The 16,592-nt window shown below is 48.8% G+C and overlaps 1 protein-coding gene across 2 annotated transcripts in view; it reads right to left on the bottom strand.

Annotated features, from left to right (window-relative positions):
- Positions 1-16,359, bottom strand: part of GALNT10 (polypeptide N-acetylgalactosaminyltransferase 10) — a 256,916-nt gene extending 240,557 nt beyond the window's left edge. For both annotated transcript variants that reach the window (XM_036909479.2, XM_036909566.2), the window contains exon 1: positions 16,069-16,359. In XM_036909479.2, coding sequence (XP_036765374.2) covers positions 16,069-16,227 — 159 coding nt within the window. In that variant the 5' untranslated portion in view covers positions 16,228-16,359. The remainder of the gene's footprint in view (positions 1-16,068) is intronic.
- Positions 16,360-16,592: the final 233 nt, after the last annotated feature.

The raw sequence follows: 16,592 nt of genomic DNA, 5'->3' as shown, positions 1-16,592 counted from the left end.
GAGGGCAGAGGTGAGGGGGCAGCGTGAGGAGGGGCCTGGAGTGGAGTGTACCTTTTTTCTTAGAAAGGAAAGCTACTGATGGATTTCTAGGACAGCCTGTGGCATAATTTACATTTCCATAAGACCACTCTGGCTGCTATATGGAGAAAGGTAATAAAAATCATATGGGTCAACAATCCTTTAGCCTTGATTTCAGAATACAAAAGCTGTTTTTATACATATTTAAAATAATTCATTTAGTGACAAAGCCTGACCTGAATGGACATGAAGCTACTTATAATCCTTATTTATCCACTTAGTGCAAATATTCTTATATTTTTGGCCCTCCCCCCAAAAAAATAATGTGTTATGATTATGGGGAGTTACAGTAGACTTCACTGGGGCTATTACATAATACAATATATGCATTGTATTAAATTTCCTAAATCGGGAAGATTCTTATGCCACTTATCAATTTACTGCCTCTCAACTTCAAATCCACCTTCATTGACTGCTGTGCAACAAGAGATGTAGGCCCTTTAAACGTTTTTCCCTTGCCAGATAACATGATGTCAACAGTGATCAGTAGAAGATGCTGGAGAGTCATTTCTGAAGGAAGCTTTTCTTTTTTCTATCCTGGTTCTGGTGTATTCGCCAGGCAGACTGTATAGATGACTTCTCTAGCACTAAGTTCCTACAGCAAGCGCAGCTGCTCCATATCCAGCTGCAGTGACCAGCAGCCTCCCCCTAACACCCATACCCTTGGGCAGTTTTGTAGCTGAATGCCTTCCATAAGGCACCTCAGCATGAATGGCTTGCCCCAGCACATCTCACTAGTGAGGCACCAGAGCTACCTCTCTGCCTCTCAGTGAGCACAGCTGTGTCCTCTCTCACAAAGTCAAGTTATCAGCTGGGGCCCCTCTCCCTCGAGGACTCTATCTCAGCCCCAGGAGGGGGATCTCCCTTAGGAATTCTATCTCAGTGGGGTAGGTGTGCTCCCTGCTCTAGTCATCCCTAGGGGTAGAGGCTGCTCTTAGAGCTGCTATTCCCACATTCTTTAGAATATATACAGAGCTCTCTTTACTTGGTAATAGCCAATCATGCATTACTCCAATCTCCTATCACAGTTGACAATTCTTTATATTAACTTTCTGTGTTCAGATTGCCGGGTGGTTTCTCTCCTGATTTGATCCTAACTAACGTAATTCTGAATCCTAAAATGTCCTCTTTTACAAAGGGATTAGGCTAAGGGATTCTGGACCTGAAATACTAGCAACATCTATGGACCACTTCTTATATCCCAAACACTATTCCAAGTGCTTTGTGTATACGACTTAATTTAATCCTGATAACTATCCTGTGAGATAGGTACTATCCTGGTGTGCATTTCAAAACAGAGGGAACAAACGGATTTAGCAACTTTCCCAAAGTCATACAGCTAGTTGGCAGCAGGGAGATCAACTTGAAGGCTAGTGTGCATCCTTTCCTGTGCTCTTGAGCCCCATGCCCACTCTACGGACCTATCCCACTGCCCTGGAACTATCTGCCTAGCATTCTAGCTGGTCATCAAGAGCAGAGACCTGAGGTCCTTTCCTCCTGGAATGTCAAGTGTTTAGCAGAGAGCCAGACTGGGCATGTTCAATGTTCAGTCAAAATCTTCAGAATAAACGACATGCTGAATAAAGCAGAACTACAGACCTAACCAGCTAACCCACAGGCTGAGCCTTCTGAGTCACGCCCTGTGCTTGGAGTGCTCTGGTCTCTTGAGCCCTGTCCTGGAGCTCCTCTGTTTCACCTGGCCTCGTATGCAGTCATCTGACAATGGTTGACAAAATGACCTCCTGGGTCTTTTCAACTCTTGAACTCCAGGAACCACTGAAGGTCACGTGACTTCTCTGTCCTACATGGTTCATGTCTCTGGGAACCGCAGGGTGGAGGTCAGCTCATGGACTCGGCCCCACCTGCATCCCAGCCTCCTCCACACCCACTCCTGGCTTTACTTTTTAGGGGCCAGCAACACTGAACTTGGGAGATCCTGCACACACCACACTGCTTTCCCCTCTCTGAGCTTTTGACCACGCTGTTCTCTCACTGGGAATCCCTGGGCTCTTCCCCACCCCAATCAGGTCATCCTCTGCACAGAAGCTGTGCCCGGCTTTCCCTGCCTGGCTAAACCATCCCACTCACAATCAAAGACTTAGGTGAGGATTCTGCCCTTCAGGAAGCCTCTTCTGCTCCAGCCACACTGCCCACCTAGGTTAACTGGCTCTCCTGTGTGTTCACATAGGACCCCGTACTTGCAGCTACCAGAGATAGACTCCACTGTACTCTGGCCCACCTGTCTGGAGTGTGGGGCCAAGGTTAGCAGAGAAGGCTTATGCCCCTGCAGGCCATTCACAGCTCCATCAGTGACTAGCTGTGCGACCTTAGGTGCAACACTTCCTCTCCCTGGTGCTTAGTGCCCACATCTATAAAATGGGTATGTTTATATAGAGTGTGTATGGCACTGGGTTTCTGTGAAGATTAAGAGCAATAATGTATGTAAAGTGCTTAACACTGTGCTTGGTAAAAGCAGCCTGCACTGTAGTTACTATTATGAATATCTGAAGCTCCGAAGCTACATGTTAACCCATGTTAGTGGTCTCACTGGGACCTCCAGTGCCTCCTACATTGACACACCCACCTTTCTAAGGCATACCTCTGGTCAGATCACCTTCGCACAGAAACTGTGCCCAGCTTCCCTGCATCCTAAAACCTAGCCTCCCCACCTCAGTATTAGAACCCCTGTAATCCAGCCCTTACATCCCAGCAGTCACTTTCTGACAGACATCAGAAGGGTCAGTGACTCTGGCTAACTCCCTAGTCCTAAATACATTCCCCTATTCTGCCACCTGAGAGGCCCCAATCCTAGTATGTACACTTTCCTAAATTCCTAACCTTCCTCAGGGTCACCTTAAAAGTCACCATCTTTCAGAAGTCCTTCCTGACCTCAATCAGTGCCCTCTCCTCCTCCTGGCACCCCACAAACCAGGATGCCCCCCTCCCCTCTCCACAGCACTAGCTGTGCTCTGCCTTGCGCTATATATTACCGTGAACTTGTCTATGTCCCCTTGAAGACTAGAAGCTCTCTGAAGGGAGGGACTGTTTTCTGTACCTATCATGAAGTAACCTCCCAAATCGACTGGATTCGAACCAAAACAAAAGTAAATTGTTGAAACCATTGTAGTTGGAACTCAGAAAAAGAAAAATAATTAAGTAAAAGGAAGTATGTACCATGTGTTATTCATTGTTATTCAAGGCTAATGGCTAAGTTTACAAAAAAAAAGTTGATCTGTTAACAAGGAGAGTGGCTTTAGTTAAAGAATACAAATGTGCAAGGTAATATGCTAATCCTCCATGGGAAGAGAGGACATTTCCCATGAATTAAAAGGGAATTGAAGTAGCTGGGAGAGATTAAGACAATTATCCCTGCCTTTGCAAAGTTTTATCCACTTCCACCCAAACACAACACACACATGAACTCATGCACATACATAAAACAATGTGAAATGGCCCATGTATTGTTTCCCTGGAACTGCCACAAAAAAGTACCACAAGCTTGGTGGCTTAAAATAACAGGCATTTATTGTCTCACAATTCTGGGAGCTACAACTTTGAAATCAAAGGGTTGGCAAGGCAGTGCTGCCTCCAAAGCCTGAGGGAGGACGTGCCCTTGCCTCTTGCAGCTGCTGACAGCAGCACGCATTCCATGGTTTATGGCAGCATATCTCCAACCTCTGCCTCCGTCTGCATGTGGCTGGCTTCCCTCTGTCTCTCCTCTTACAAAGACCCCAGTCAGTCATATAGGATTAAGGGCCCACCCTATCCCAATATGACCTCCTTGTAAAGAAATATACCTGCACTGACTCTATTTCCAAATAAGGTCACCTTCTGAGATACTGGGGGTTAGGACTTCAACTTATTTCTTTGGGGGACATGATTCAACCCGTAACAGTCCATTCACCCATCTTATGGGAGATGTGGTCCTGGGAGAAGGACCTACCCAATGTCACACAGCAACTGAAGGCATTTCCTCCACCAGGAAGAGACTAGAACAGGGGTCGGCAAACCAAGGCCTGCCAAATCCAGTCTGCTGCCTGTTTTTGCAAATAAAGTTTTATTGGAACACAGCACTTTGCGTGTATGCATTGTCTCTGGCTGCTTTCACACTACAACGACAGAGCTGAATAGTTGCAGCAGAGACCAAATGGCTCGCAAATCCTGAAATATTCTCTGGCTTGAGAAAAATACATAAAATACCATGGCCAGGTCTGGAGATGGATCTTAAGACTAGGCCCACATGGAAGCTCCAGCTGGAACCTCACCCAAGGGACTGTCCTGCTGGGAAGGCTCATTCCATATTACTTCCCTCTGCCTAGAGAAATGGCAAAACATAGCACAACATTCATGCCCCTGAAGTTGTACAAATTAAATTCTGTAAGCATTTCCAAGAGACAGAGATTAAATCTAACTGGAAAGATCAGAGTAGATTTTCTGGAAAAGGAAAAGATTTGAGAGGAGCCTGGATAGTCGGCACTCAAGAAATCCTCTAAGCCACCCTGAGCCACAGCAGATTGCCCAAGACTCTGCTGAGCTAAAGGGAGTGAGTTCCCCATCACTGGAGCTGTTCAAGCCAAAAATGGCTAATCATTTTGGAGGCATGAGTTTGGGTGAAATGGAGCAAGATGAAAGACAGTCCCTTGGAATTGTGGACTCCACAGAGATAGGGGTATGGCTTCTTCAGTCTCATCTCTCATCATACTTGCTGAGAGAGATGCACACAGCATAGAGCTGGGGGATGGCAGGGGTGGAGGCAGTGACAGAAATGCAGACAGAGAGAGGGGAGGGTTGAAAACAGGACAAGGATGAAAGAGGTGTCCTCACTCCCCAAGTAAGAGAGCATACACAAACCACACTGGAAGGAAATTCACACCGTGGCTTTCTTCCCCCTTAAATGCTACAGAGAAGAAAGCAGAAAGCAAAAGTTTGATGATTAGGATTATAACTAATCAAAGGTCCCTTTAATGCCTCTGGCTTGGCACCTGGCAACCTTCTCGGTGTGCCCCATTGTCCCCTGCTCCTGCCAGGGGAGGGGAAGAGCAGCAGCCCAGCCAGGACCCAGGCTGGGGAGGGAGGCCTGGGGGGTGCACCCCAGACACCTGGGGCTGACTTTGCAGGGAGACCCTATCCTTCAGGAGCAGAGAAGCCCTGGCTACCCCAAAGGGAAAGAGAACAGAGCAGATAGCAACACATGACAACTGCCCCAAGCTGGGGACAGGGAGAGCTGTAAGACTGAAAGCTGACAAGTCCTTCTTATCTGTATTCTGCTCAGATGCCAGGGAGATACTACCCCCACTTTACAGGTGAGGAAATGGAGGACATGAGAGGTTAAGTGACTCATCAACAAAACATGGTGGCTAAGAGCACAAGTTTGAGGGCCAGAGATTTGAGTCTGAGTCCCACCACCTGTTTCTTCTGCAGGCCTGGGAAGTTACTTAAAGCTTCCTGAGCTTCAGTTTCCCATGAGCAGGATGACTACTGGAAGAGCACTTACAATGCTGAAGAAATGAGTGGACTCAAAGCACGGCCTACAGCAAGAACGCAATAAACTAATGATGATTACAGTTAGTGTTGTGGCGCCAGGACTCCTAGAGAGAGCTACCTCTCAGCGCAGGACTGCTGCCACACCTCCTGGGGCACACAGCCACACCAGCGGCCACCTGCAACCGCTGAGGAAAGGCTCCTGAAGGGGGATGGAGCTGCGGCCACTCCTCTCCTGGCAACGGGCCCAGTACTGAGACGTGTGGCTGTGGTCAGCAGAGGTGCCTCACCCAGTGAGGGCACCCCAAGTGCCCTCAAACAGCTCTCTTTTTCCTAGAAATACCCCCGGATGCTTTTGAGGCCCTCCTCAGACAAGGGAATGTGGAATGTGCCTTTTCTGCTGGAATGGGAAGCCTCTTTCCTCTCAGTTCACAGATTCCTCTCTCCTAATAACAGAAATGTACATTCTGGGGTTCCCTGACATGGCAGGAAGTACAAAGCAGAAAACAAAGTGGACCTTGTGCTCACATCATTCCTAACAGAGCTACTGCAGCCCCTGACACAGGCGGAATGAACTTTACTAGACAGAGTGGACCTCAAATTCCAAATACCTGGAGACACAGCAAAGCAAGGGAAGTGGTTCTCAGGCTCAGTTTAAGCAGAAATCCTCCAGATATAAATTTAGGGAAGTCCGTTCAAGAGTCTAGGTTTATAGATTTATATTTCCAAGTGAACATCTTATTTTTTTTTCCTGAAAAGTACACTAGGCTTATAGTCAAAAGGACTAGGCTCAACTTACTGGCTCTTGACTAGTTATACCACTTATGCTCTTTGAGCTCTGTTTTTTTCAAATGTAAAGTGGGGGCGATAAGCCCTGTCCTGCCTCCTTCATGAGATAAAGAGAACAAACTGGACAGAACTCCCAAACTTAAATGTCTGCAGAGGCCAGGCCGGTCATGTGAAAGGGTGAAGAAGCAGGTTGGAGACCACAAAATGTGGCAGGGGCTCTGCCAACAGGTAGCTGGGGCCTGTCTCAGAGCTGCTCCCCAGATCCAGCCACTTCTGGTGACACTAGAACATGAGCCAAGGTGCCAAACTTTTCAATTTTGCCCCAAAAACCGGAAGTGATAATTTTTTTCTCAAGCTGGACCATTCCAATATTTAAGTGCTGATAACTTACTAACATTTAGAAATGCAGACACCTAGCCATCTGTGGGGCAACACTGGTGAGCCACTCAAAACATATCTCTGGGCTACACCTGGCCCACAGGCCACCAGTTTACAACCTCCATTAAAGGACACGTAAGATTTTTTTAAATTATATAAAGGTCGAACAAAGGAATAAAAGGAGTTCTCTGAAGTAGACAGCCATTAAGGTTTATTATCAATAAAATAACCAGGAATTCAAACCACCTGGTGCTCTAAGAACAGAATCACTGACTTTTGAGTAAAATTAGGTGCCAAATTTAGAAACTGGTTATTTCACAAACAGACCTATACACACATACACATTTTAACTGTCAGCAGCTGACTGATCAATACTCAGGAGGAAACATGCAAAAATAACAGTTTTCAGTTGAGCACATACAATGTGCTTTAGCAGCAGGAAGTAATTTTCACACAAACTCCCCAATCAGATGTTTCCAACCTGTTCCCTTTAAGAAACCCCTTCCTTCCAGAAACCCCTGCTCTGCTCAGCAGCTGGCCTCTTCAAGGAGGCTAACATTGGTACCTCATGTGGGAGACCCACACAAACACACAACCCTGGTTAACTGGGGCCTTGGGAGGCTGCCCGAGTGAGGCTCCCAGGCAGCACATGGGACCTGCTGTAATCCTGCCCTGGGCTGCTGCCTGGTAATTCGGCTAATGGAGAACTTTCCAGAGCCAATACACTGAATTCAATAGCCAGGCTTGTGGGGCCCTCAATAACCTCCCACTGCAGCCTCCTCATGTCCAGGGCCAGGGAAGGTCCAGGACTCACCCAGGGTCTTAGACTAGCAGATGGTGAGGCAGCAGCAGAAGCCTCTGGCTGTGTGCTTGCTCCACTAGAGCGAGACACCTGGGACCATCCTAAGTATTCCCAGGTTGGAATCCTATTTGCGTCATTTCCTAGCTGTTTGTCCCTGGATATGTCATTGAACCTCTCTGCACCTCAGTTTTCTCATCTTTCATGAAACCTAATCATCACCAGGACACTATGAAGTGGTGATCATTGTGCTCATTTTAGGAGAAGGTTGAGGTTCCAGAGATTGGACACAGAGCTAGTAAGTGGAAGAGCTGGGCCTGGGAATCAGAGGGGCTGGCTCGCAATCCCGTGGTCTTTCCAGCTCCAGGGACAGGTTTGTAGGGTCTCTGTAATACCACCTCTTTCCAGGGAAGCCCCTAGTTTAGACTCTCCCCCCATACACACAGACACCTCACCCTTGCCCCACGACAGGAAGGCAGAGCACCTATCGCTGAAGGGCAATAGACCACAGGCATTAGAGAAAAGCAAAGTTTTAGGGCCCTGAGAGTCCTTGCAGCCCACAGCAGAGGAACTTGGAAACTGCACTGCCCATCCCAGATCCTGGACCCTGATTCTGAGCTGCTTATATCTGAGCTGCTTGTGAAATAACCAGTTTCTAAATTTGGCTGGCAACTCAGGAATCTGCAGATAAATGCACTCTCCAGGAATAGAAGTTCAAAGGCAGGTCCCAAAGCACTCCTGGGGGGAGTGGAGTGGACACCTGGGAAAATTGAGGTCTGCCTCGTGGGGTTACTGACAAGTTGGGGATATGGGCAGAGAGAAAAAGACTTCCCCATGGGCTCTCAATAGGATTTGTTGAATATGTGGACCCTTGGTCCACTCCAGACTGCTCAATCATGCCCCTTGGGCGTGGGCCACGGAGTCTCCATCCTTGGGCTTCCCAGGGATTCTGAGGCACCCTGAAGTTCCAGAAGAACCATTCATCAAGGCTAAGCTTCCTGCTGCCCTCAGCCGGCTGTTACTGAGTACCGATCCTACCATTCACTCCCTTGCTTCTTCAGTCTTTCAGCAGTTTTTGGCAAATAAGAGCAGTTAATGGAGACAGAGGTTAGTTCCTGCCTCAGGAGCAGACAGTCTAGAAGGATTAAAAATGATTACTACACTGCATGATACATTTGTACAAGGGGCTCTGGGCCCCCAGAGGAGAGAACTAACTCGAGGCCAGGCTGCCCCAGCAGGGGTCTTGAAAGTCCTGAAGAAAGGTGTCAGAGGCCAGGGAGCAGTACTTGTGGAGGCCTGGGGCTGTGGAGCACACTTACAGGTGCAGGGAGGGAGCGGCAGCAGGAAACACAAGGCCATGACTTCCTGGAAGAGCCTCTAATCTAAGCAGGCAGCAAATAAAGGCTCAGGGGGACGCCAGAGTGGCCAAATAATACTTCCTGGAGGTGGCAAAGAATATCTCCTAGAAGGATGCAGAAGATTGGGTTACTCTCTTTGGGTAGGAAGTAGGAAGAGGCCCCCAGGAATTGCTTCAGATTCTGAAGAGTCAAGTGTGGGGGACAAAAAGCAGCCTGCATGCACAGCCTCCTCCCAGACTGTCTGGCCCTGCTCCCTGGCCCTGGGCCCTTAGGCCAACCACCCATCCTCAGATTGCTCACCTTCCCAACAACTTCAGTAAAGGCATCCCTCTCTAACTCAGCACAGGGAAGCTGAGTCCCTACTACAGAAGAGGAATTGAGTCCCTGCTATAAGGCAGGTGCTTCCCACAAGCAGCAGCATAAGCACATGTAGAGAGCACATGTTCTGCACCAAGCCTTGTGCCCATTCAAGTGCACAGGGACTCATTCAAGCCTCAAAAGAATCCCCAAATATGGCTAACTTTGTTCCCACTTAACAAGCAAAAATTCCAGGCAAGGACGTCAAGTGGCTTACCTGAAGCAAGGGACCTGAGTCAGGTAGTGTAGCTCCAAAACGAGAGCTCTCCACCCTGCCCCAGGGCCTCAGTGAAGTTGCTTTGCCCTTGGGGCTTCTGTAGGGGTGTGGGGAGGGTTCCTCCTCAACGTCACATCCAGTGACCTCAGGGGTTCCTCCTAGGCCACTGAAGTGAGTCGATCTTAGAGCAATGGCCTATCCCCTTTGCTCAGGTACTGGGGCTCACACAGCAACCTCGCAGGAGGGAATGGAGCAGGGAATGGGAGACAGGTCCCTTGTCCTGCTTAGGTGTTGGGTCAGAGACCTGGAGGCTCAAAACCAGCTCCACACCCCAGGCTGTGCATCCTCAGGCCAGTACCTGCACCTCTGTGAGCCTTGTTCCCCTCGTTCACTCCTACCTGCTTATGATGGCAAGGATTTAACAAGATGAACGGGTAACAGGGTTATTAGTCCAACGCTGAGTGGAGTAAGTGCTAAATAAATTGTAGCTGTTATTACTAACATTATCATCTACTGCATCATCATTATTATTAGTGGCATTTTATCCTGTGGCTTTTATCACCTGAGAAAACTGAAGAAAATTCAGCATTTAAAGCTCAGAATTCTCTCAAAACCAAAGGGAAGGTAAAAATGGGCCTGCTTTTTTTCCCTTCCTTCTCCTATCTGTACTCAGCAGAGGGCAGCAAACAGGAACCATCCAAAGATAAGAGGGAGAGAAGGGAGACACATGGAGAGAAAGCTACACACTCATAAATACACACCCACCCACCACAGCAAGCGGAATTGTTTAGCTTCCTCTAGCTTCCAAAGTATGAACACTCTGCCTCCTCCAGCTAAGAGGGCCAGGCAGAAAAAAAGTTGAAGCTGAAGAGACAGAAGTTCTTTTTCAGCTTGAGAGAAATTTTCAATGAGCTGACTCTGAATGTGTATGTGTGTGGTGGGGGAGCAGCTCTCAGGGCGTCTGTGTGGGGAAAGGAAGGCAGTGGAACTCACCGATTAAATAAAGGCAGCTCTCAACCACCCCTCCTCCCAACCTGCCTCTCCATGCTGGCAAGCACTCACATGCAAGCTTTCCTCAGGAGGAAACTGAGGCCTGCAGCGGTGATCAGCTCAGCTGCGGGCGAGCAGAGCGAGGGTGAGAAACAGACCTCCGGACAGCAGGCTCAGGGATCAAAACTCAGTGCAGGACGGCAGAGGTTTTATCTCAAGGACCAAGGCTGATCCCCTGAGTAGTGACTGACTGGGGCCCTGTGTCAGCAGGATTCTGGAGTGGACATCTGTTGGTTTCATCCCTAGATTTCACTTCCCCCACCTCAACCAATGCACCCTGAGTTTTCTCTGAGGAACAGCTCTATGATTTGGGTTGCCCGACTGTACCCCTAGCTCCAGGGTGGGTTCAGTCAGTCAGCATAGCTCACGCTCTTGACAAGTCTGAATGGTTCAGAGAGCACATTAGACCCAAACTTAACCTTTGGATGTCTTGCTAGTACTTACAGGAGAAAATTTCCTGTCTCTTCTGTAGAAGCAACCAGACGAAACAGATTTTCTCCTCCAGCATCTGGGTATGGATATGAGGTCAGACAGAACTGCAACCACTTTCTGCTACCGTGGGGGCTCAGTCTAGGACATGAACTTCTAGATCATACCATACCTGAGGCCAACTGCAATTACAGAAGCTAATACATTCCCTGCTTCATTTTAGCCCCTGTGGCTTAATTCACTTAGTTGCAACTGATAGACCATCTGAGGTGGCTCTTAAGCTCTGATTAGCTCCATCTGCCCCAGACAGCAGTAATGGCACTACATGCTACACAGCCTTTTAATTCCTCTATCCCCCAGCTGGATCCCTTTGCCACCTTAAGGTTTAATTCATTTTACTTGCTTTAAAATGATACAAATTTGAGAAGATTTACAAATATGGATCTGCAAAAAAAAAACCAGCTAAGTTTCAGCAAATAATTGGCCAATAAGTACTGGCCTCCAAAACTGGGAGTGATAATCTTGGCTCATGAAGGAAACAGCAGTACAGAAGGACCAAATATTAGGATGTGGAGGGAAAAAATATTTGTGGTGAGACAGAATAAGAACTTGGAGAAGAACTGGGTTCCTGTTCCACCCACTAAGAACTGATTTCCCCTCTCTCCTGGGCCTCAGTTTACTTACCTACAAAATGAGGGGACTGAACTAAATGACTTCTGAAGCCTCCTTTCTACTCTGGCACAGAGCAATTACTCAGCAAACATGTTCCTTCTGTGGTTCAAGTGTCAAGCCTTATGCTAAGTGCTAAAGAGGATGTGGTTCCTACTTTAAGACATTTCCAGGTGGGGAGGCCCCGATGCACTTCTTGGCCACAGGGAGTCAGGCATGTACGGGCTACCTCCTTTCCCTGCTCCACTGGGCATGAGGACAATGGCTCTCTGAGAGGCAAGACTCTTACTTCAGGCTTCCTGGGCACAGGGCCTTACCTATCAGCTTCTCCCTTACTGGCTCTGACACATACATGGGATACAGAGGGTCAGATATATGCAAAATACAGAACCCACTGCAAACCCACCATCATGAGCATTTAACTGTCATAGGACACCTGTGGCACTCAAGTTTGCCTCAGGGTGATGTGTTTGGGTGATAAGATCCTGATGCCAGCTATGTGTAAGACCTGACTGTGGACAAGATACAATTAGCAAGCTAGATGGTTATCTTTCAAACAGGCCTCTGCTTTCTCATTCCTGATTCCATTATTTGTTATCGTGTCACAGGCACCAACAAATTAAAGGCTGATCATGCTTAGACCACAGCCTGAGAGGAAGTGTTAAGAGTATGAACACATCCTTAAGTAGTGCCCTCATCACAAATTAGATGCCTGTGTCAACACACTTCTACTGTCCAGGCCTTTTCATTATATGCTTCCACACAAACTCACAGAACCCCAGGATGTTAGAGCTGGAAAAGTCCTAACAAAGTATCTATTCCCAACATGCCATTCACTCCATTTGAGCAGCAATGTTAAGAAAATATCTGAAGCCAGGGTTGGGAAGGATTGATTGGCAATGTCTGCCCCAGCCAGAAGAAAAGCACCATTATGATACATTTACCTTTCCCCTTCTGAGTCTAAGCCTTCACTTCACAGAGGAGGAATCTTAAGGCCCAGAGAGGTTAATAAGCCACTTGCAGGAGGACAGGAAGAATCAGGGAGCCAGATTTGCTCAGGTAAAACCACCACCTTCCCCAATGGCATCAGATTTCAGCTGGGCATGCAGACAGAGAAGAGATTAGCAATATAAAGGATCCCTGCCCTTCTGTGGAAAATTAAAAGGAATCAATCCAAGGCTACATTTCCGTGGTATTTAACTTTCTGATGAGTAAGACTCTGCCACCAGGAAGACTGAAAAAAGGGGAGAAAAAGTATTGACTTCTGGATGTTGTAAGAATAAAGTTCAGCCCTCACACAATGAGGAAAGCTCTTGATACCAGAAAATTAAAGTCACTGGTGTTCCATTATGCCACCAATTTCTATTCCACGGTCACCATTATCCAACGAAGTCATTTCTCACAAGAGATTGGCTCAGGAATGGGGATGGACTGCATTGTGTTTCCTAACACGGGTTTTTAATAGCCAGCTCCCAAGCCTGGAATATGAAACAGACTATAGGATTAAACCAAGACATTAAATAAACTGGGGCTAGGAATGAGGAGGACCTCCAAATTAAACTGAAGATGGCTCTAAGACTGGCTTTTCTGCTTGGTTTTTCATTCTTCTAAGAAGCCAACTGTCTGATCAGATGAATGCAGAAATCTTAAAAGCATTATGTGTCCTTTATAAATTGGCTGCCTGACCCAGCTGGAGAGGTACCCAGGATGAGCCAGCATGAGTGGTTATGGAGACTTACCCTCGGGCAGATGATAAATGCTCTTAATTTGAAAGTCTTCATTCTCCAATCCAGTGGAGTTAGAGGACTGCTCAAACAGTGGGAATGTCACCCTCAAAGAAACTTCTCTCTAAGCCACAAGGAATATATTTTTCATTTGGATAAAATCCTGTCAGACTTCCCTCCAGAGCCTCTGCTGTTATTTCTACCAGAAAGATCAATGAGGTGCTCTGGGATAATTCTTAACAATTGTAAGAGTGAGAAGCTAAGCTCAGAACTGGACAGCCCTGTCGAAAAAAGCTCTGTGTGCTCAAGATGCCAGATTTCCCAGATAGCAGAGTGACATGTTGTGTGCACATTCCAGTGCACTGGGATGAGGATGGAACACCAATGCTCTGAGAAGTCAGCCTCCTCCCATCAGCCCAGCTGACATTCAAACAAGAGACAGGGCCAGCCCAGTACTGTGCATCTGCAGGAGAGTGAAACAAAAAGGGGCTGTGTGGAAATTTGGCAGAGCATTCCTGAAAGGCAGCAGATGAATGCTGAATCCTATAGCACCTAGAAGAAGAACTTATCATTGGGGGAAACAGCTCCATTCTGCGGCTCCCAGGAAGCAGAGATTTTCTTAAAGCAAGGATGATCAGTTGGTACCTCCCCAACACCACCAAACCCCTTCACCACTTCCTCCTCCTCACCATATTCCAGAGCAAAAGAACTGAACAAGGACTAGACCTTTCCGGATGAGGGCTCTGGGCAGCACCCAGCTGTTGCTCCCCTCTTTCTCTGCCCAAAAGGCTGCCTTACTCCATCAATTCCCTCTTGCACAAGTGAGTAATTTACTTTGAAAGCTCAGGCCAAACTGGCAGTTAACCTTGACCTTCTCTCTACACATCTGGGTCTATAGAAAATGAAAATCGGGATGTCTCTGGCGTCCACAGCAAATGAAATACAAGGGCTTTCTCCAGGCAGAGGCAGAATGTCAGGAGCTATTTTAGAACTGGTTATAGCTATTCCAAAAGAGAGTTAGCACTTGGGCAAGACACTCTCCTCTTGACCTGAGGTTGTGTCCAGTGTGGAAGCCCCACAGCTAGGGATGCTACAAGGGAATCCTGCCTCAGAAAAGAAAAAAGCAGTACCCACTGTACTCCTCACTGACTCATCAGTGGTATCACAGAATGCTAGAGCTGGACCAGTAACCACATTTTACAGATGGAGAAAGGGAGGCTCAGACAGGCAGCTGGGAGGTGATCAAGGACACACACACACAGCAAGTGATTGGCAATGCTGAAGATGGAACACTGCCTGCCTGCCCCTGATGCTGGTATGAGTGGGAACAGAAGAAAGAGATTTCATGAAGGAAAAACCCACATAAGAACCCATATGAGATTTTAAGAGAAAAGAGGTCTAAAATGGCTGTCAGGGTTTGAACTAGAGGTTTAGGAAAGCAGTTGGGGCGTTCAGTTTCCAAATAGTAAGATCTACCAGAAAGGTCAACCAGGACTTTAGGATCATTTGCAACAATTACCAGCGTGGCAGGCTGCACTCAAACTGGTCAGCACTGTTGCAAAGAGCCCTCCGTGTTCAAGATGCCAGAGTTTCCAGGAAGCAGCCTGATACTGGGAAAAGGAACCATCAACTTCAAAAGTCAACCTCTTCCCTCCTCTTGTCAACAGTCAGTCAAGTTGGACCCCGATGCACAAATTATCCACTTCCCATGGAACCAAAGAAATCCCATAAGAAAACCTGAAATGCTCCACTAGGTGAAACAATTCAAGCATACATGCATTCCCTGGCACCTACACAGACAAGGAGTAGGAGGGTAGAAGTGATCCAAAAGAGTTTCTGCTATCAGTCTATATGTATGTGTCACTCACACACACACACACACAGACACAGACACACACACACACGGGTGAGTTCAGAGGAGGCAGGAACAATTAAGATCCAGTCTTGGCGGCAAGACACACTACACCTAATCAGACTGGACAAGTTCATAATGGGTCAAGTGACAGTGAAAGCATCTGCTGTACCAGCCCAGAACACATTCAGATAACCTCTGGGAAATTTTGGGGTCCCTCTGCCAGAGCCCCCACTTCTGGATTCCCAAGAGGTCAAAGGCAATGGCCCTCTCAAGGACCAGGAGCTCATTCCCCAACCCCAGGGCCTGAAGCTCCAAGGGGAGCATGATCTTTGCATCTTCAAAGGAACCCACAGGATCTGGGGAAGAAGTCTGGGAAGGAAGGAAGGTCAACAAAGGAGGAGAGAAGGAAGGCCCAGGTGTCTGGTTGGGCAGATGAGAAAACAGGGAAAAGGAGACCTGAGTAGGGAGACCAGAAATCAGCAGGTGGGGGAGAAAGCAGAAAAGACCTGGACGCCAAATAGGAGGAGCCGACTCGGAACACAAGGATGAGAGAGGACCTTCCAAAAGCGAGAGGTGGGAGAAGAGGTGAGGTGATAGCAGATAGGGATAGAAAGGAGGATGGTAACCGGTAAGAAACAGACCTCCAGACTGGATATTAAAAGTCCTGGTTTCTTGTTTTCGATCTATCTCTGATGGGCGCGGGGCCCCGAATGAGTCCCTGTCGTCCTCTGAGCCTCAACTGTCCCATCCAAAAAAATGGGAAGAACAGAAAAGTCTCCGGCTGACTGTGAAGAGGCAGGCAGGGAAAGGGATAGGACGCAACCGAAGGCTAGAAGTGAATTCGGAGAGCGTGTTCCCAGCCCCACGGCTCCTAAGGGACTCACCTGTCCGGCCGCCGGTGGCGCCGCCGCCCCGGATCCCCCGGGGGTGCTGTCGGGCTGCCTCTCGCGGTACAGCGCCCAGAGCCCCACGTTGGGCAGAAGAACCAGGGCCGCCAGCACTAGCGCCACCGCCTGCAGAAGCCGCTTCTCCTTCCGCCTCATCGGGGCCGGTCAGCCCCGCCGCGCCCCGCCGGCTCCGCCGCGCCGCCCCCAGCCCGCGCGTCCGCCCGTCCGCCCGGCGGCGGCAGCAGCCCGGCCACGAGAAGCCGCCGCGGCGCCGGCCCCGCTCCAACTCCGCGGCACTTCCGCCGCTCGCCGGCCGGGGAGCCGGGCCTCGCCACAGCGACGCGGCTGCGGGGGGGGGCCGCCGCCGCCGCCGCCCCCGCTCCCGCCGATCCTCGCGCCGCCGCCGCCGCCCTCCTCGCTGCCGGCGGCCGAGCGCCGTGCGCCGCGGGGGCCGGCCTGCTCGCGGTGTTTCCCGGCCCGCGCGGGCGCGGCGGAGCCCCGCAGCGCAAGGCGCCCCCCTC

The sequence above is a fragment of the Manis pentadactyla genome, chromosome 2 (genome assembly GCF_030020395.1).
Source record: "Manis pentadactyla isolate mManPen7 chromosome 2, mManPen7.hap1, whole genome shotgun sequence".
In the NCBI taxonomy this organism is placed as follows: Eukaryota; Metazoa; Chordata; class Mammalia; order Pholidota; family Manidae; genus Manis; species Manis pentadactyla.
This window is presented reverse-complemented; position numbering and strand designations above follow the sequence as displayed.